The sequence below is a fragment of the Globicephala melas genome, chromosome 14, assembly GCF_963455315.2.
Source record: "Globicephala melas chromosome 14, mGloMel1.2, whole genome shotgun sequence".
NCBI classification, from domain to species: Eukaryota; Metazoa; Chordata; class Mammalia; order Artiodactyla; family Delphinidae; genus Globicephala; species Globicephala melas.
In genome coordinates, this window is record NC_083327.1 from 7,425,111 (window position 1) to 7,446,632 (window position 21,522).

Genomic DNA, 21,522 nt, shown 5'->3' on the forward strand with positions numbered 1-21,522 from the left:
ATTGTTTTGAAGGGAAAACTGCTCTTATGATCATAGTAGGTTGATTGGTTGTTGGTTGTTTTAATAGTTTTAAAAGCACATCAGTGATTATGGTTTCAAGTCTAACAGATTTAACTTCTCATTTACCAGGGAAACTGTCATATGCTATTCACCTCCAAATTCAGAGTGCAGGGGTGGGGTGGGATTCTGAGGGAGAGGGTCAATGATCATAACTGACCTTAGAGAATAAATCTCATTGAAGTGTATACCAGTAAGAATTCTGAGTTGCAGACAACAAAAACCATTGTGATTAACTTAAGCAGAAAAATAATTTATTGGAAGAATATAGGTAGCTCACAGACTTGACGGAAAGGCTGGAGAACCACTCTTGGAAAACTGGTAGAAACCGAGGAAGCTAGAATATGACCAAAATTATAGGCAAGTTCCAACTCCAGGGGAGCTGGAGGTCTGTGTATGTTTCTGCCAGCAGGGATGCCTCTGAAAACTGGATCCCAGACATCCACTTACTTCCATCACTCGTTCCAGATTCAAAGTCTGGTGAGATCATACGACTGACAGGCTTAGTCTCGTGCCAGCACCCAGGCTGTCAGGCACCCAAGACAGTGAGTATATCGGACTTCATCAGCTTCTCCAGCAGAAGATGGGACTGTTTCTCCTGCCAGAATTCACTAAACCTGTGGAATGGGTTCGATGACTGAGCACCAAATAGAAAAACACATCAGAGATCTACTACCGTCCATCTCTTTGCCTTTCCAACATCACAAATATCATATTCACACATTGTTTAAATGCTTCGTCCTGACATACTGCTATTATCCCCCATCCAGTTTCAAGTCCAGGATTTCAGTGTTACGTCCATTTGTCGTCTGGTTTTGTAATGATCTTGCCTCAGTGGTGTGCAGCCCACAGACAAAACTGTGACTTTATCACCCCCCCCCCGCCAATATACAAGGAGAGAAAATAAATTATTAACTACATAAGCACATGCATGAGCCAGTGAGGAAGAAACTACAGCTAGAGCAGTGCTTTGCAAGTTTCCTTGGTGAACTTCAGGGCCCCAGGACAGACCAACTGAAGCAGAATCTCCAGGGTAGGATATAGGGAGCAGTGTGTTTTATGTCCCAAAGCTCTCTGATTTCAAACCAAAACAAAACTATGGTAAATAGAGCCCCCAGTTCTGCCACTGGCCATTAAGCTAGATGGCTATGACCTGTCACCAGTGCCACTTATTCCCTGTTTTCTTTGTGCTCAACCAGCACCTCAGCTGATCAGATTTCTTTACCTTTTGTGTGACCCAAGGATCTGAGGCTTGGGTGGCCTTGCCTCTATATGGTTGCAATAATCTTTGCTTAATGTTTACAATTCAACATGGTGTGAGAGGTTATTCCAGGAGACGAGGTCCCCCAAGTTCTAGACAGAGTCCTCTCCCCACTCCCTTTTCCCCCGTGGTCACCAGGGCCCATCGCTACAGCCAGCACCTTAACCACTTTTTCTAACTCCTTACCTAGGGGCATGAGCTACAAATGGCCAGGAGGCAATCCCAACTTCCAATTCAGAGAAGACACTATCTATCCACTTATACCCCACTCTGGGTACAAACTTAGCATGCCAGCAGAACCTGGGATCGTGCAGACGGATGGTGAGCTGCGAAGGATCTGAGATTGTATCTACTTGTCTTGCTTGCAGTCTTGCTGCAGCTTCATGGATGCGTGGAGACAGGAGACTCCCAGGTCAGAGACAAGAGACCTTACTACAGCAAAGTCGTGGCCAAACGGTCAGCACAGTCACACCAGCTCCTAGAGCCTCATTTCCCACGGTGATGCTGAGGGCCAAGTGAGGCGTGTACACGCAATGCAGGGCCAGGGCCAAGCAGCTTGGATTGCATTACAGGAGAAGAATCCAGAGGCAAGGGCCAAGCCATTTTTGAACAAGCAGCACAAGCAGCACACAAGCCAGTTCTTTCTCCCAGGAGAGCAGCAGTTAAATGGTAGCAATGCTGTGGTTGCCTTGACCTACTTAGATGACCATATGACCAGATGCAGAAACTGCCCAGTATCAGGCAATGAGTTGCAGTTGGGATACTCAGCAATAATATGCAGGGATGCGCGGGACCCATGGCAGACTGTGTCTTCCCATAATGGAAAGCAAAATACACGGGCAGGGTGTGAGACATCACAACAAGAGGTCAATCCCTCTGCTGCTCTTCGGAGCCTGTTATTCTGTCAACAGAAGAGCTATCACTGAACACTGTTAACTCATTTGGAGCACATGCCAAATCCTTTAGGACAGCATCCCAAAGCATTTTCTCACCTGGTTCCAAGAGTAAACCTTTAACAGGGCTGTCCTACAAGACCAGCTGCTTCTGATCTGATGGGATATGTGATGAGACTGGTTTATCCCAGAGGCATCTGTATCCACAGGAAGCAATGTTGTATGGGATGCTACATAAAGTGTACGGAACATAAGGTATTCAGTAAGTCCACAGGTGAAGTGTTAAAAGAAGCATAAGTCAGGGAAAGCAATCCAAACCCAGAATAATTGTCTATTCCTATAGAACAAATTGCTATCTCCTTCATTGTAGTACAGTCCCTTGTAACCAAAGCTGCCACCAGGCTATTCCATATTATATTAGGGATCGATCGGGTTGGTCGCTGCAAGTAGTGGTGCTAGCCCATCAGTCTTGGCAGGGGGGATACTATGTTAACACATGCATGTCTCCATGCCACCGTGGCTCCCTTGTTAGGGGGGCACTGAGCAAGCACAGCTGGGGTGAGGGGAGGAGGCTAAGCAATGCCTGCAGAATGGTCATGGTGGTCAGCAGCCTCTAAAATGCCCTTCAGTGATCCCCACCTGCTGGCATTCACCCCCAGTGTAATCCCCTCCCATTGAGGTGGGCTGGATCTGCTAATTCATTCGCTTCTAATGACAGAGTTCAGCAAAAGTGATGGGCTTTCACCTCTGAGGTTAGATTACGGAAGGGCTGTGGCTTCCATCGCGAGCAGTCTCCCTTGTTCTCCCGCTTGTTCATTCCGTGGACACCCAGCTGCCATGTTGTGAAATGACCTTTGGAAAAGCCCACGCAGCATGGAACTGAGGGAGGCCTTCAGTCCAAAAGGCACAGGGAACTAAATCCTGCCAATAATCATGTGCGTGAGCTCGGAATCTGATCTTCCCCTAGTCAAGCCTCCATGTGAGACAGGAGCCCCGGCTCACAGCCTGACTGCAACCTCATTTAACACCTAGAGCCAGAGGCACCCTGGTTCCTGGATTTCGGACGCACAAAAACTGCGAGAGGATAGATGTTTATTGTTTTAAGCCCCAAAATGTTGGTATAATATGTTAGACAGCAGTAGATAACGTGCAGTAATCTTGTTTCTGATTAAGAGCCCTTTTGCCATGGGAGCCTTCTTTTGAGCACTCAGTGGGACCCAAATGTTCTCATGCTTTGGGGCCATTTGGAGAGGTCCTAATTCCAAAAAAACCTATTCCAAAACCTTTACATTTTCCCAGTCCCTGACCACTTGATTTCAGTGCCCATGAATTGATGTAGATCTTTATCTCAAGCTATATCTCCTTCCAGGCAAAGAGTAGAAGATAAAGTTCTGCCCTCTGGGAGGATCTTTTTTCTCTCTGCTGTTCCTCGAGGGCCTCTGTTAAATGCAGCTCGAAATGCCAAAGCAGTCATTTGCCAGCTGGTCAGTATATTGAGCAAAGTCCTCCGTAATCCAGCTTTGAATTTTTTCCTCTGTCAGCTGGTCACAAGGAGCTCACCACTAAACTGTAGATATGAACTAAGGGTGACGTGTGTATGTAAGCTACCGAGCTACCTGCTAATGAAAACTGCTTGGGTTTTGGCTCTGGCCGCGTTCCGAATATACCACTGCCTCCTGGTGAAAGGAGTCCTTATCTAGGGGGACCAGATGACTCCGGTTCGTGATGAGAAACTCAAATTATACAGCCACCTGATATTACTCGGTCAGACATCACCAGGGCCCAAGAGCTGGCCAAGAACTTTCCTAAAAAAGGAAAAAAGGAAGGAATGAATGAAGAAAAAAAAAAAAAACCCGAAGGACTCCGGTTCTGTGTAGACTTTCCACAGGTCCCATGAAGCCTCCTGACCTGCCACAGGTGCTCCGAACACGGCAGGAGCCGCTGGAACCGGAGGGCGGATGCGCAGCTCTCCTTCCCAGCAGCTGGACCAGATGAGAGCCTTCTGCTCTGCGCTGCACCCAAACGTCATCTTCCAGGCCACCTGGTCAGTGGGTCAGAGTTCACTGAACAAGCAGAAATATAAAAAAATAAAGACGGAGAACTGAGGGGAAAGAAGCCTATTGCACAGGCAAAAGAGTAGAAGGTGCCCACTATTTGTGGACTGGAACAGCGAGCTTCCAAGAGACCTTCGCCTCAAATTGAGAGGAAGAAACGGAAGCATTCCCTCATCCAACTTCAGCCATGATTTGAGGTTTTCATCAACACGAGCTTCAGGGTAGTTTGGGTTGTTCTTCATGATAAGGCCGGGCCGCTCCACTTCTTCCTGCATACAGCCAGGCGCGGGAGCGCGGGTTTCCGGCGCTGGCTACGGAGGCCCCGCCCGCCCCGCGGAGGCCCCGCCCGCCCCGCGGAGGCCCCGCCCGCCCCGCAGCCCCGCCCCTCCCGCGGGGCGTGCCGGGAAGACGCGGATGTTGCGGACGCCGCGGGAGCTGGCGTCATGGTTGTGCTGGGCTTCAACTCGTTGCTGAGTCATATCCCGGCCACAGCGTGGAGAGCGGCAAGTAAGGCGCCCAGTCCCGGGGCCGAGGTCGCGGGCGGGGTCGCGAAGGCACGGATACCACGAGAAACGCGTCCGGCGGGGCAGCGGCGTGTCGCGGGCTCGGGGGCCCCGGGCCTGCCGAGCCTTCGTGTCCTGCACGGCCACCGCGCTCGTCCCCGGCAGGTCCTTCTCGCCCGAGCTCAGGGCGGGACCGGAGCTGGACAGTCGCTGGGCCCCGCTGTCCGGACGTCTCCTTCCCGGCGGCCACCGCGATGGCCACGAAGCGGGGCGGGCGTCCTGAGTCCTGGGAGGTTCGCAGGGCGCGCGGCATTTGGTGCGCGTGGAGAGTGTGGAAAAGCGGGCCCTGCGGCAGTGGACTCATCATTTGCTTATTTAGTTTATTTACAGCGTAAAAGATCTCTGGCAGTCTACAGTACTAGAAGTGGAAAAGTGCAGAATTTTGGAAAAGTGGGCCGAAGGCTAATAAGTATAATAAAAATTAGGTGAAGCCAGGAATTATTCCTGAGAAAGTATGCATGCTTTCAGTAAAAACCAATCTTGTAAAACCCATTTTTGCTGGAAAATTTTCTCAAAATATTACAGACTTAACCCACAGAGTATGCTAAGCCTAGTTTTAATTTAGGACACGCTGGAAAAATTGTGTTAAGTTGAAGACAATTCCGCCCCTCCTCCTGATGGGCCCCAGATTCCTATAAAGTTTGTTTTCCTTTCTGTAATCATCTCTCCCCAGACAGACTACCTGTTAAGTTGTAAAAATTTTAAATGATCCAGGAATGAATAATATATAAAGTAAAAGTCCCATACTGTTCAAACCTCGAGGTAATAACTGTGAAGCTTCGTTGTGTGTTCATTCAATATCCCTTTTTCACTAATGTTCAAAACTTAAGAATGAAGTGTTTCATACCAAAAATTTACATAACACATGTGAGTTGTGAAGCAAAGCCAACATTTGTGAATCCATTCTCCAGTTTAAGAAATAGAATATTTCCATTGCCAAGCAGCTACCTGCTACCTGCTTCCTGATGCAGTTGTGTAACTGCAAGCTTTTGATCTTTACAGAAAGGGCTTCATGCCATTTGCATTTATTTTACTTGCTTTTTTCACCTGACTGGTTTGAGATTCATCCATGTTGATAGGTGATGCTGTAATTATTCATTGAGTTATGAGAGTGTATCATACGTTTTTCCTTTCCCCTTCTCAGTGGACATTGTGTAACTCTAGAAGCACCAGGATTGACTGCTACACATCTTGTGTACACTGTAGGTGTACTTGCACAAGGGGTTGAATTCCTGGAATATGTGGCATAGGCCTGTTCAGTTTTACAATATGATGGCAAGCTGTAAAGGCATTTTCCATTCCTACTGGCTATTTATACTTCTACCAGCAGTATTAGAGTTCCTGTTGCCCCACATACTTGCCAACATTGGATAGCATCAGAAAATTTAATTTTTGTCTGCCTGTAGGGTGTTGAAACGGTATTTCATTACAATTTTGCGTTTCTCTGATTAGAGAAGTTAAACATCTTTTCGAAAGTTTTTCGCTTTTTTTGATGAAATATCTCTTCATTTTCTTATTGGGTTGTTTGTCTTTCTTATTTATATTCTTTACATGTATTTGACCACTATACCTTTTTTACTTATGTAAATGGCAGATAGCTTTGTTTGAGGGCGGAGGGAATGAAAAGTGCTTACTGAACTGAGAAGGCATCTTGAGACTGAAAAACACGGCAGGCGGGTTCATACAATCGGTGAATCAGTTTATCATAGGGTAACTTACCTGTAAAGGCTGAGAGCAGGCGGGCAACCGTCAGTAAAAATTAACAGCTGCCCCCCAAACCACCAAGCGGGCCATTGGGACAGTTTTATAGTTGACCTAGACTATGGAGGTATGTGCTTGGAAACAGGAAGTGCGTTCCTAAGATTTATGAGTAGGTAACTGGTCTTGTGGGTGCCCGGAATATGTCAGCGAAGATTTTCCTCATTGTTTGGGGACTAACAGAGTATAGAGGCCACCTGATCCGAATGATTATTGAACAATGTCGATTAACTGCTAAGCCCTTGACAACAGAGAGTGAGTGACTTCGCAGTACAGTCCTGGGTAGGGTCAGCAGAAAGCCTGTATGGGCCCAAGATGGCCTCACTTATGCTAACGGCCATACAAGCTCAAGCTCAGTTTGTGGACTGCTTTTGTTACTCTCATGGTGTCTTTTTTTAAAAAATTATCTTCAGCAGTAGACAGAATAAAATAATGGATCTGATTGTACAGTCACACAGATTCAAAGGAAAGGTGTCTTTTGATAAACAGGTATTCGTAATTTTATTATAATCTTGTCTTGATCCTTTTGTTTATTGTCTGTGCTTTGTGGTCTTTGTTAAAGCCTTCCCTACCCTAAGGTCGTAGAGATATTCTGTATTTTCTCCTCAAAGGTCTATAGTTTGGCTTTTTATATTTAAGCCTTTATGCTACCAGGAGTTGATTTTCATGTATGGTGTGAGGCAGGAAACCAATTTCACTTTCTTCCCATGTCAGTAGCCAGTTGTCCCAGGCCCATATATTGGACCTTCCCCCCGCCCGATGTAACGCCCCTGTCATAAATCAAGTTTACATATGCATATGCACGCGGGTTTATTTCTTGGCTCTCTTCAGTTCCATTGATCTATTTGTCTGTTCCTGTGATGTAACACCTATCTTAATGACCATGCCTTTGTAACAACTCTTGATATTTAGTAGGATAAGTCCTTTCATCTTGTTTTTCAGAAGTGTCTTGGCTATTCTTGGATATCTGCTTTCCATATAAAATTCTTTAAAAAAAAAGTTCCTGTTGGGGTTTGGTTACAACTGCTCAGTATTTTTTAAGATTATCATTTTCTGATTGCTGCTTATGTATAGAAACACAGTTGACTTATTTATTGATTTTGTGTCCAGTAACCTGGCTAAATTACTTTATTAATTTAAATAATTTATTTGCAGATTTTGGTGGGGCAGTGCTAGGTAGACACAAATATTGCCTGCAAATAATGAAAATCTAGTTCTCCCTTTCTAATCTTTATATCTTTTTCTTTTCTCTTGTTTCTCTGTCCTTGCTCAGATTTCCAGTACCATGTTGAGTAAAAGTGGTGATAGGCATACTTGTTCATAATTGTAAAGGAAATATGTTCATATTTCATCATGTAATATTAGCTGTAGGTGTGCCCTTTATTAGGTTAATGAAGTCCCTTGCCATTTCTAGAAGGATTTGGGGGGTTTTTTGTTTATGTAGTTGTCTGTTTTTTAAGACAGAATAAATCTTGAAACTTACTAATTCATTTTTCTTCATCTTGTTTGTTAATTCACTTTTCTCCTTTAATATGGTGGGTTGGTGAATTATAAATTTTTCTAGTGCTGAATCACTCTTGCATTTCTAGAAAATATTCAGATTGATCAGGTTGATTATATTATTAATTTAGTGTTGGGTTTGGTATGCTAATATTTTGTTTAGAAGTTGGCCTGTAATTTTCATGTCTTGGAATTTCCTTTTCTGGTTTTGAAATTAAAGTTATTCTAGCCTCTTACAATGAATTCAAGAGTCTTCTCATCCTTTTCTCTTCTATATTAGATTTTTTTTTTTTAAGATTGAAATACTCTGTTCCTTGAGTGTCTGCTACAGATTGCCTACAAAACTGTCTAGACCTGCCCTTTTCTTTGAGGGAAGATTTTAAATTATTGGTTATTTTTGTAATGATTATTGTGGTATTTATCAGATTTTCTCTTCTAAAGTCAGTTTTGATAAGTTAAATTTTTTGAGAAAATTGTTCCTTTTGTATACTTTAAATATATAGGCATAAAGTTCCTGGTTTGGGGTTTTTAAAAAACTTTTGTTCTATGTAGCTATGTACTCCTCTTTTGCTCATATTATATGTTTTACCTTCTCTTGGTTTTTTTGGGTGTTTTTGTGTTTGTTGTTGTCGTTTTCATATTAGCTTTACCAAAGACTTCACAGTAGTTTTAGTCTTTTAAGAGAACCAACTTTTGGTTTTGTTGATCCTTAGTTTTATGTCTTTTATTTATGTTATTATTTTCTTCTCTTACTGTTTTTATTTTCTTTCCATTTTCTGTGGGTTCCCCTATTTTTAGAAGATGTGGAAATGGTGCATCTCACATGTCTTAGCTCAGGCTGCAATAACAAAGTACCGTAGACTGGGCGGCTTAAACATCAAACATTTGTTTTTCACAGATCTGGAGGCTGGAAAGTCCAAGATCAAGGTGCCAGCACATCTGGTCTCTGGTGTGAGCCTGCTTTCTGGTTCGCAGATGGCTGTCTTCCTGTTGTATCCTCATGTGGCAGAGAGCAGAAGGACCCTGAAAGCTCTCATAGCCTTTCTTATAAGGGCACTAATCCACCATGAGGGCTCCACCCTCATGATCTACTTGCCTTCCAAAGGCCCCACCTCCTAATATCATCACATCAGGGGTTAGAATTTCAGCATATGAATGTGGGGGGGGTTGGGCACAAACCTTCCGTCCATAACATTGACCCTTTTTTTTTTTTTTGAACCATGGTAATGGTTCTCTTCATATAAACAGCATATGGCTAGATTTTGGTGAGTTTTTATTTTGAAGTCCAACAGCATACCTTTTAACTGGAGAGTTCAGTCGATTTACAATTATAGTTACTGATAAAATTGGCTTTATTTCTACCATCTTATTTTTCACACCTTCTATTTGTCATACTTTGAATTCAGTGTTTGCTTTTTTCATTTGTTTCCTCTGCTAGAAAAACAGGAAAAAAACGAAGATACACACTGCTTTGGAAGATATACACTGCTTTTTATTGGTTACCCTTGAAATCTAAATGCATGCTTAAGGAAGTTGAAAGTTAATTAATACCTTTATTCTCCTCCTAAATAGTACAAAGCTTAAAAATGCTTTGAATTCACTCACCCTCCACTTATGTTGTTCAGCCTTTTAGGGGTGTGTGTGTGTGTGTTTGTTGTGTGTATGTTAGGTGGAATTGTGTAGTAACACAAATCAATACTGTTATTGCACTTCTATACAGTCAACATATAAAACTTTTATCTTCTATTTTATCTCACTTTATTTTTTGATCACTTTCTTTTTATAAATTTATTTTCTTTGTCATGAGAACGCTTAGGATTTACTCTTTTAACAACTTTTAAAATTTTTATTTATTTATTTATTTTTGCTGCGTTGGGTCTTCGTTGCTGCATGCGGGCTTTCTCTAGTTGCATCGAGCGGGGGCTTCTCTTCAGTGTGGTGCTTGGGCTTCTCATTGCTGTGGCTTCTCTTGTTGCAGAGCATGGACTCTAGGTGGGCTCTAGAGTGCAGGCTCAGTAGTTGTGGCGCACGGGCTTAGTTACTCTGTGGCATGTGGGATCTTCCCAGACCAGAGCTCAAACCTGTGTCCCCTGCATTGGCAGGTGGATTCTCAACCACTGCACCACCAGGGAAGTCCTTGGATCAGTTTCTTAAAGTACATTGTTTAGAAGTTCCCTTTGGTGACAGTCTTGTGATAAAGTTCTGTGGTTTTTTTAAATATATATTTTATTTTTAATCTGAAAATATGGTTTTATTTCTCTCCTGTTCTTGAAAGTAGTTTCAATGGCTGCATCATTTTCTCACAGCTCTATCTCTTCTGGCTTTCATTATAGCTAATGGGAAGTCATCTGTCTAATTTTTATTCCTTTACTAGTAATGTCTTTGATCTGACTGCTTTTTTAGATCTTCCTTTAATATTGGGTTCTTCATTTTACTTTGTGTCCACGTGTTTTTTGGCTTTTCTTTTTAATATAATTTTATTTATTTTTTTATACAACAGGTTCTTATTAGTTATCTATTTTATACATATTAGTGTATATATGTCAATCCCAATCTCCCAATTCATACCACCACCACCACCCCCGCCGCTTCTCCCCCTTGGTGTCCATACATTTGTTCTCTACATCTGTGTCTTTGTTTCTGCCCTGCAAACCAGTTGATCTGTACCATTTTCCTAGGTTCCACATATATGCATTAATGTACGATATTTGTTTTTCTCTTTCTGACTTACTTCACTCTGTATGACAGTCTTTAGATCCATCCATGTCTCTACAAATGACCCAATTTCATTCCCTTTTATGCCTGAGTAATATTCCATTGTATATATGTACCACATCTTCTTTCTCCATTCGTCTGTCTATGGGCATATAGGTTGCTTCCGTTAACTGGCTATCGTAAATAGTGCTGCAGTGAACATTGAGGTACATGTGTCTTTTTGAATTATGGTTTTCTCTGGATATATGCCCAGTAGTGGGATTGCTGGATCATATGGTAATTCTATTTTTAGTTTTTTAAGGAACCTCCATACTCTTCTCCATAGTGGCTGTATCAATTTACATTCCCACCAACAGTGCAAGAGGGTTCCCTTTTCTCCACACCCTCTCCAGCATTTGTTGTTTGTAGATTTTCTGATGATGCCCATTCTAACTGGTGTGAGGTGATATCTCATTGTAGTTTTGATTTGCACTTCTCTAATAATTAGTGATGTTGAGCAGCTTTTCATGTGCTTCTTGGCCATCTGTATGGCTTCTTTGGAGAAATGTCTGTTTAGGTCTTCTGCCCATTTTTTCATTGCATTGTTTGTTTCTTTAATATTGAACTGCATGAGCTGTTTATATATTTTGGAGATTAATCCTTTGTCCGTTGATTCATTTGCAAATATTTTCTCCCATTCTGAGGGTTGTCTTTTCATCTTGTTTGTAGTTTCCTTTGCTTTGCAAAAGCTTTTAAGTTTCATTAGGTCCAATTTGTTTATTTTTGTTTTTATTTCCATTACTCTAGGAGGTGGATCAAAAAGATCTTACTGTGAGTTATGTCAAAGAGTGTTCTTCCTATGTTTTCCTCTAAGAGTTTTATAGTGTCTCGCCTTATATTTAGGTCTTTAATCCATTTTGAGTTTATTTTTGTGTATGGTATTGGGGAGTGTTCTAATTTCATGCCTTTATATTTGGCTGTCCAGTTTTCCCAGCACAACTATTGAAGAGACTGTCTTTTCTCCATTGTATATCTTTGCCTCTTTTGTTGACCATAGGTGTGTAGGTTTATCTCTGGGCTTTCTGTCCTGTTCCATTGATCTATATTTCTGTTTTTGTGCTAGTACCATATTGTCTTGATTACTGTAACTTTGTAGTATAGTCTGAAGTCAGGGAGTCTGATTCCTCCAGCTCCGTTTTTTTTCCCTCAAGACTGCTTTGGCTATTGGGGGTCTTTTGTGTCTCCAGACAAATTTTAAGATTTTTTTGTTCCAGTTCTGTAAAAACTGCCACTGGTAATTTGATAGGGATTGCATTGAATCAGTAGATTGCTTTGGGCAGTATAGTCATTTTCACAATATTGATTCTTTCAATCCAAGAACATGGCGTATCTCTCCATCTGTTTGTGTCATCTTTGATTTCTTTCATCAGTGTCTTACAGTTTTCTGAGTACAGGTCATTTACCTCCTTAGGTAGGTTTATTCCTAGGTATTTTATTCTTTTTGTTGCAGTGGTGAATGGGATTGTTTCCTTAATTTCTCTTTCTGATCTTTCGTTCTTAGTGTATAGGAATGCAAGCGATTTCTGTGCATTAAATTTGTATCCTGCAACTTTACCAAATTCATTGATTAGCTCTAGTAGTTGTCTGGTGACATCTTTAGGATTCTCTATGTATAGTATCATGTCATCTGCAAACAGTGACAGTGTTACTTCTTCTTTTCCAATTTGTATTCCATTTATTTCTTTTTCTTCTCTGATTGCTGTGGCTAGGACTTCCAAAACTATGTTGAATAATAGTGGCAAGCATGGACATCCGTGTGATTTGGGACCTAGAATGTCTTTCAGTTGTGCGTGGTTTATATTCACCAACATTTTCAATATAATATTTTTCTAAATAGTCAACCACAAAAAACGAAGAACAGATTATTATATGAAATACATTAGTACAATCAGAAACTCATATTTCTGTTACCCATATAATTTTTTTTAATAAATTTATTTATTTTTGGCTGTGTTGGGTCTTCGTTGCTGCACACAGGGCTTTCTCTACTTGCTGTGAGCGGGGGCTGCTGTTTGTTGCAGTGCACAGGCTTCTCATTGCGGTGGCTTCTTTTGTTGCAGAGCACGGGCTCTAGGCATTTGGGCTTCAGTAGTTGAGGCATGCAGGCTCAGTAGTTGTGCCTCGCGGGCTCTAGAGCACAGGTTCAGTAGTTGTGGTGCACGGGCTTAGTTGCTCCACGGCATGTGGGATCTTCCTGGTCCCGTGCTCAAACCCATGCCCCCTACATTGGCAGGCGGATTCTTAACCACTGCACCACCAGAGAAGCCCCCATATAGTTTCTTAATAAAAATAAATGCAGCTTTACAAGATATTTTTTTGCAGGTTTTTCTCTTTTGATTTTTAGTGCATGCTTAACTAAGTATTATTTTGAGGACATAATTAAAAGTAAAATATGCCCTGAAATATTGAAGTGGAAGTTTGAAGGCAGAATGGTCTGTAGTCTAACTCAATAAATACATTAAAATTTTAGGTAAGTGTTTTTATTTTAATATGTATAGAAATTGTTATTGATTCACAGATTCTTCTCAGCCAATTAGTATCATAAATGTGAAGTATTTTATGTAAGTGAGTATTTAGATGGGAGAAGTCTATATTCTGTAAGTCGTTGTAGCTTTCTTAATACATTCAGTTGTATATTTATTTTCTTAATCCTTGAATTTTGTGGGCTGAAGACTAATCTGCATTACAGTTGGACATTCAGACAATCAACAATGTTGCTAGACACTGAGATATATGCAGTGGACGTGCAAATTAACAGCCTGATGTACTATTTTGAAATTGTTAATGCAGTTTGTATGTAATGTTAACTTTATGTAATCTTACAAACATGTCAATGTAAATTCCAAATTGGCTGTGGAGGGTGTATATATATATATATACACACACACATACATGGAGACATATATACATACAAATACTTGTGCATATCTATTTGCATGTGTGTATGTGTGTGTGTGTGTGTATATATATATATAATTTTTTAAAGCGGGGGGTTGGGTGATGTAGTCATTATTGGAATATGAATAAAATACATGTAGTGAAAGAAAATCCTAACTACGTGTAATGCTATCAGGAGCTTCCAGATAATTCTATAATAACAATAATAGATACAGTCTGTCACTGTGCTAAGTGCTTTGCCTGAATTGTCCAGTTTAATCTATTTAGTAACCTCATGAGGTAGATACTGTTATATTCAATTTAGAGGGGAAGAAATGGATTTAGAAAGGGTAAATAACTTGACAAAGGTCAAACAACTAGTAAGTATTTGTTTTAGTTTCTTATTGCTGGTGTAACAAATTACCACAAACTTAGTGGCTTAAAAATCCTTACAGTTCCAGAGGTGAGAAGTCTGAAATGGGTCTCTCTGTGCTGAAACCAAGGTGTTAGGGTTGTGTTTCTTCTGGGTGCTCTAGGGGAGAATCTGTTTCCTCCCTTTTCCATCTTCCAGAGGCTGCCCAAGTTCCTGGACTTGGTGGCCCTTTCCTCCATCTTTAGAGCCAGCAACATCATCAAGTCTGTCTCTCACTGCCACCTCTCTGGTTCTCTCTTCCAGTTCTCTCTTCCCCTTTTAAGAACCCCTGTGATGACAGTTGACCCACCCAGGTAATCCAGGACAGTCTACCTAGTTCAGGGTCATCTGATGAGCAACTTCAGTTCCATCTCTTACCTAATTCTCCTTCACCATGTGACCTAGCCTGCACATAGTTTCCAGATATTAGGTTCTCACCCTCTTTGGGGGCCATTACTGTGCCTGCCACAGTGGTGTGACCAGAACTGGTACCCACCTCTGTCTGCCTCTAAAGCTCTTCCTTTAGGAAGTTGAAGACCCCAACCCTGAAGTCATTTTTCAGAGTGGTTTTGCCCTTACTGAACATTATCTCAACAAGGGTTGGATAACTTTCATAATACTGAAAGTTTACCTTTCTCATTGTAACCTAGAAAGTGAGCTCATTTATAAATTGCAGGTGCCCAATACAGTTTAAGATGTTTAATTGGCAGAAAAAGAGGGGCATGATTAGGATTTAAATATAAGAATACTAAATACAGTGCCTTGTGACTTACAGAGATTTAAATAGTAAATATTGTCATTGAAAAGTTCCTACTACTTAGTTACTCTTAATGATCTGATTCCTGGTATTTTTGGCATTGCTTCAGACAGGAATCCATATTTTATTTTATTTTATTATTTAATGTTTTAAAAATAAATCTATTTTATTATTTATTTTTCGCCTTGTTGAGTCTTCATTGCTGTGCACAGGCTTTCTCTAGTTGCGGCGAGCGAGGGCTACTCTTTGTTACGGTGTGCGGACTTCTCATCATGGTGGTGTCTCGTTGCAGAGCACAGGCTCTAGGCGCGCAGGCCTCAGTAGTTGTGATGCATGGGCTCAGTAGTTGTGGAGCGTGGTCTCTAGAGTGCAGGCTCAGTAGTTGTGGCACACGGGCTTAGTTGCTCCGCGGCATGTGTTATCTTCCTGGACCAGGGCTCGAACCTGTGTCCCCTGCATTGGCAGGCGGATTCTTAACAACTGCGCCACCAGGGAAGTCCCAGGAATCCGCATTTTATATCTGTTTTTGCAATTTTGATAATGGTTAACTAACTCATTTCAAAGCTCTTCTTTTCAAACTGATAGCATTGATTGCCTCCAAGGAAAGGAACTGGCCGTCTGAAAGATAGGGGCAGAGGGAAGGGTTGTCACTATGTGTCCTTCTGTACTTTTTAATTTTGATAACTGTGAATATGTAAGCTTAACACAAGTAAGTAAAAGTGTTACATTTTGAAGTAGAATAAATGAACAGCTCCTATTTTTTCACTGTCTTCACTCTGCTAGGATCACCCATTCTGTGTCATTCTTTGAGGAAAATAAGTTCTCAAGGAGAAAAATCCAAACCCATCAAACAACCCCTTAAGAAGCCAAAGTTACCAGAAGGTCGTTTTGATGCACCAGAAGATTCCAATTTAGAGAAAGAACCACTGACAAGTGAGTAGAGTAAACCTCCTCTCTTAATTTTTGGTCTCAAAGAAAGTGTTTTCTGTCATTGAGAAGCAAATGAAAGGAAGGAAGCATGTTATTGTTTATAATTCTTCATTGACAGTAATAAAGAACATTTCAACAATGAATAAAATTACCATACAGTAAGTCCTCTATATACAAACGAGTTCTGTTCCGAGAGCACATTCGTAAGTCCAATTTGTTCGTAAGTCCAACAGAGTTAGCCTTGGTACCCAACTAACACGATCGGCTATATGGTACTGTACTGTAATAGGTTTATAATACTTTTCACACAAATAATACATAAAAAACAAAAACAAAGAAAACATTTTTAATCTTACAGTACAGTCCCTTGAAAAGTACAGTAGTGCAATACAACAGCTGGCACACAGGGGCTGGCATCAAGTGAACAGGCAAGAAGACTTACTGACTGGAGGAGGGAGAGGAGGTAGGAGATGGTAGAGCTGAAGGATTGTCAGCAATAGGAGACAGAGGGCAAGCTGCACTTTCACTCACCCCTGATGTTGATGGAATGCACGTTCATATCTTTGAAAGTTTGCATCATGAAGGTTCGTATGTAGGGGACTTACTGAATTGACTGTCAGTATGTATGGGTTAAAAAAAAGATTTCCAGGTCCCTGGTAGTGATTGATTATGTTTGATTAATTTATTTATTACACCCCATTATTCGCATGGCAAAATATATGAATTAAGATGCAAATAACAGAAACTTACTTGAACAGACTTAAGCAGAAGGTAGGGTATGCTGTTATTAAGGTACAGGGAACAAGTGAGGCTCCCTAGGGCAGTAATGCTGATGGGCCTTAGAAGAAGACTGGGACCTCAGGACTAAACACTGTATGGAAACCAGGGTGTTCTTCCTTCTCTTGTCTTTGGTACCTACTGTTCATTGTTTTCTGTCTCCATACTCCCTTCTGAGTCCACTGGGCAGAAAGTAACTGCTCCTAGTAGCTACTCAGTTCAAGAGAACAACAAGACTGAAAATACAATTTCTTAGTCCTGATTTCAGATTCCTTAAGAAGAGAGCTCCTTGGCCTACCTTGGATCAGATGTCCACAGCTAAATCAACCAGTGGCCAGTGGCCTGGTGAAAATGTGGTTGTTCTCACTGTAACTACATGGCTGGGGAAAGAGAAGGGGATGTTTTGGAGAATAAAGAGGTTTTTGGGCGGGAGAAGGGATGCTAGACTAAACATTATTTTGTATTCAGTATATATAAAATTTGTTTCATGTCTTAAAGCTTTTTTTTTTAAGTACTACTTTATTTTCATGCTATATCCTTTTGTACCTTTGAATTGTGGAAAATGTGCAGATATTAGCTATTCAAAAATAGCATTTCATACAGCATAAATGTAAACATACCACTTTGAAACTTTGGCAAGGCTGCCCTGCTTGTCCGGTTTTTCCAGTCTCATGAGCGCTAACCCATCTATGAAGTGAAGCGTCCTAGGCAAGAAGATACCAGTAGAGGATACAGGGACCTGTGTCTGGAATTCTTCCTAGAATATAAAAGCGTTGGGGGTTTGCTCATTCATTAAATATTTCAGATTATAGCACTCTACCAAGCCCAATCTCATAACCAGATCAACCAGCCAAGGTGATGGAAGCTTTTAAAAAGTTGCCATTAATCTAGAGGTAAAATTTCTCTTCAAAGGTTTTAGCTAAGCATAAAAATCTGAGAGGAAATACTTCCTTAAAATGTCTCACACAAAAGCAGCAGTCTCAGAAATAAACACTCACGTATATGCTTGATTGATTTTTGACATGATTGCCAATACCATTCAGTGGCGAAAAGGACAGTCTTTTCAATAAGTGGTGCTGAGAAAACAGGATATCCACATGTAAAAGAATGAAATTGGACCCCTTACCTTACACCATATTCAAAAACTAATTCTAAATATGTCGAAGACCTAAACTTAAGAGGGAAGACTGTAAAACTCTTAGAAGAAAATTGGGCAGGCTCTTCATGTCCCTGGATTTGACAATGATTTCATGCATATGACACCAAAAGCACAAGCAACAAATGTGAAAATAGATAAATAAGACATCAACAAAATTAAGAAATTTTGTTCATATGAGAACATTATCAAGAAAGTGAGAAAAATAACCTACAGAATGGGGGAAAATATTTGTAAATCATATATTTGAAAAGAATTAATATCCAGAATAAAGAACTCCTACAATTCAACAACAACAAAAACAACCCAATTCAAAAATGGGCAAAGGGGCTTCCCTGGTGGCGCAGTGGTTGAGCGTCCGCCTGCCGACACAGGACACGGGTTCGTGCCCCGGTCTGGGAAGATCCCACATGCTGCGGAACGGCTGGGCCGGTGAGCCATGGCCGCTGAGCCTGCGCGTCCAGAGCCTGTGCTCCGCAGCGGGAGAGGCCACAACACTGAGAGGCCCGTGTACCGCAAAAAAAAAAAAACAAAAAAACTGCCTTTCTTTTTGCTGTTCTGATGGGGTGATGTGCATTATTCTATCTTCCAGATCACTTATGCATTATTCATTCCTTCTAGTGTGTTTTTTACTTCAACTATTGAATTCTTCATTTCTGATTGGGTCTTTTTTTATATTTTCTAGTTCCTTGTTAAAAAACATTGCTGTGTAGATGTATTCTTCCCCCTAATTCAGTTAACATTCTTATAACCAATGCTTTGAATTCTTTATCTAGTCAACTGTTTCATTAATGGTTTTTTCAGGGGTTTTCTACTGCTCTTTCAATTGAGAGGAGTTCCTCTCCCTTTTCATTTTGCTTAACTTTTCCTGCCTCTGTGAATTTAGGTGAAAGTTACCTTGAAGGAGTGTTCTTATGTAGGAGTGGCCCTATACAGACTGCGTGTGCCCAATGCCTTTTGTGGGAGAACTGAATTTGACATGGACGCAAATCATGTCTTTCCTCAGGGTGTGCTGACAGCTATCTCCTTGGTAGGAGGTGGGCCTGCTGGTGGAGGGGCTAGAGCTGGAGCCAGGTGTGGGGCAGGACTTCCCCTCTGCTAGGTGGCTGTCACTGTCCTATCAGGGGTGGGGTCTGATCCCAGGTTGCTGGAGCAGAAGCCCTGAGGGTCAGGCACGAGCTGGCTCTGTTCCCATTAAGTGGGTCTTTTCCTCTCTCCTTGCCCCAGAGCAGGAAGTGCTGAAGTGAGTGGGGCCTGTGTGGGCTCTCCGCTCATGTCAGCCTCAGACAGAGGTCTGAGCTGTCTCTGCCTCACTGCCTGTTCAGGTGCACATATTTGTTTCCCATGCTCCACTCAGATGCAGCCTCGGTACAAGTCCACTTTGACCCTCTCAGCTGATCACTGCCCCCCAGCCCGTCACCTCCATCTGGCTGTGGAGCCACACTGCAGCGCTGCGGGGGGCCCGTGTGGACTCTCGGCGTGTACCAGGAGTGAGCTGTGGCAGGCCAGCTGCTGTCAGAGGTCTGGGCTGCTTCTGCTGTGCCACTTGAGTAGGTGCCGACAATGGCTGCCGCTACCCCTCCCAGGCTCCACCCTGGGGCTGGGTCACCGCTGTGTCCCACGGCTGAGTCTTCCTCTTGGTAGTGGCTGCCCCAGAGAGTTGGCTTGGCTTGGGGCTGGGGTGCATGATGAGGCCGCCGCAGGACTTGGCAGCTGCTGGAGCAGACCTCCCTCTGCCCTGCCTTTGGGCCAAGCTTGCGTGCACCCTCCTCACAAGCGGAGTCCAGGTCCCTCTGCCCTCCTGGGAGTCCCAGTTGCCCTCCAACCGGCCAAGGGGGCTCGTCTCCCCAGTGGAGGACGCCAGGACTAGGGCACCCAATCTGTGGTTCTCAGCACTCACTGCCCATGGTGGGTCTCCGCCATGGATTCTCCATTTTCTTCTGAGTCCTCTCCCAGGGGCACAGGTCCTGACCTGATCTGTTTCTTTCTTCAGATTGTGGAAGTTTTCAGTCACAATTTCCTCAAATACATTTTCAATTCCCTTCTCTCTCTCTCTCTCCTCCTTCTGGGCTCCTTATATGTTATCCCAGAGATCTCTTAGACTGTTTTCATTTTTTAAAACTGCCTTTTTTGGGCCTCCCTGGCGGTGCAGTGGTTGAGGTACAGGAAGAGGGTCCAAACAAGATGAACCCAAACAGATGCACACCAAGACATATCGTAATTAAAATGGCAAAAGTTCGAATTCTGAAGGCAGCAAGAGAAAAACAGTGTCATACACAAGGAAGTCCCTATAAGTCTGTCACCTGATTTCTCTGCAGAAACTTTACAGGCCAGAAGGGAGCAGCACGACATATTCAAAGTCCCGAAAGGGAAAACCTTCAACCTAGGGTACTCTATTCAGCAAGATTATCATTAAAATAGAAGGAGTGATAAAGGGCGTCTCAGATAAGCAAAAGCTAAGAGTTCATCAATACTAAACTTAACTTAAAAGAAATGTTGAAGGGACTTCTCTGGGTGGAAAAGAAGTAAGCTGTAGGAAAGGGGAAATCCTGATAGGAAAGGCAAATATATAGTAAGGACTGAGGATCAACCACTTAAATACGCCAGTACAAAGATTAAAAACAAAAAATTGTAAAAGCATTTGGTTAACTGTTGCCTGCAGTGACCTGGGACATAGACCCCACATACCTAATGAACTTGTAGCTGTAAGGGAAGGGCTGGAAAACTGAACCTTAATAATATCTGTTGGTTGTTACTGACTGTTTGGCAAGGAATTAAAAAGAAAGAGATGAACTTAAAAAAAAAGTGTAGCAGCAACTGTAACTACAATAAACAGTTAAGAGATAAACATGAAGATCTAAAATGTGACATCAAAAACATAAAATGTAGGGGAGAGGTGTAAAAACTGTAGATCTTTTCAAATGCATCTGAACTTAAATGACTATCAGTTCAAACCAAGTAGATATAGTTACAGGTCAACATATATGAATCCCATGGTAATCACAAATCAAAACTACAGTAGATAAAACTAAAAAGAATACAAGCATACTACTAAAGAAAATCATCAAACCACAAGAGAAGAAACGAAAAGAAGAAATGAACAAAGAAATAGAAAAACAACTAGGAAACATAAAATGGCATTAACTATATACCTATCAGAAATTAAATGTCAAAGAACTAAAAAATCAAAAGACATAGGGTGATGAGGCCCTTCTATTTGCTGCCTACAAGAGACTCACTTCAGAGCCAAAGACACAGACAAAGTGAGGGGATGGAAAAAGTTATTTCATGCAAACAGAAATGACAAGAAAGTGGGGGTAGCAATACTCATATCAGATAAAGTAGACTTTAAACAAAGACTGTAACAAAAGACAGAGAAGGGCATTATATAATGGTAAAAGGATCAATACAAGAAGAGGATGTTATCATTAACATAAATACTTGAAACAGGAGCACCTAAATATATAAAGCAAATACTAACAGACAAAAAGGGAGAAATTCACAATAATAGTAGAGCACTTTAACACCACACTTACATTAATGCACAGATCATCCAGACAGAAAATCAATAAGGCAACACTGGTCTTAAATGACACAATAGACCTCTTGGACTTAACAGATATGTACAGAACATTACATCCAAAAACAACAGAATACACATTATATTCAAGTGCACATGGAACATTCTCCAGGATAGATCACATGCTAGGCCATAAAACAAGTCTCAAAAAAATGTGAGAAGATAGAAATTATATCAAACATTTTTTCCGACC

The 21,522-nt window shown here is 41.7% G+C and overlaps 1 protein-coding gene across 7 annotated transcripts in view; it reads left to right on the top strand.

The window, feature by feature from the left end:
• The first annotated feature begins 4,654 nt into the window (after nt 1-4,654).
• SDHAF4 (succinate dehydrogenase complex assembly factor 4) overlaps nt 4,655-21,522 on the top strand; it is a 40,477-nt gene continuing 23,609 nt past the window's right edge. For all 7 annotated transcript variants that reach the window (XR_009558863.1, XR_009558861.1, XR_009558862.1 and 4 more), the window contains exons 1-2: nt 4,655-4,772; nt 15,670-15,819. Coding sequence is in view for 3 of the 7 variants with exons in the window: in XM_030859218.2 (XP_030715078.1) it covers nt 4,709-4,772; nt 15,670-15,819 (214 nt within the window). In the remaining 4 variants the exon portion in view is untranslated. The remainder of the gene's footprint in view (nt 4,773-15,669; nt 15,820-21,522) is intronic.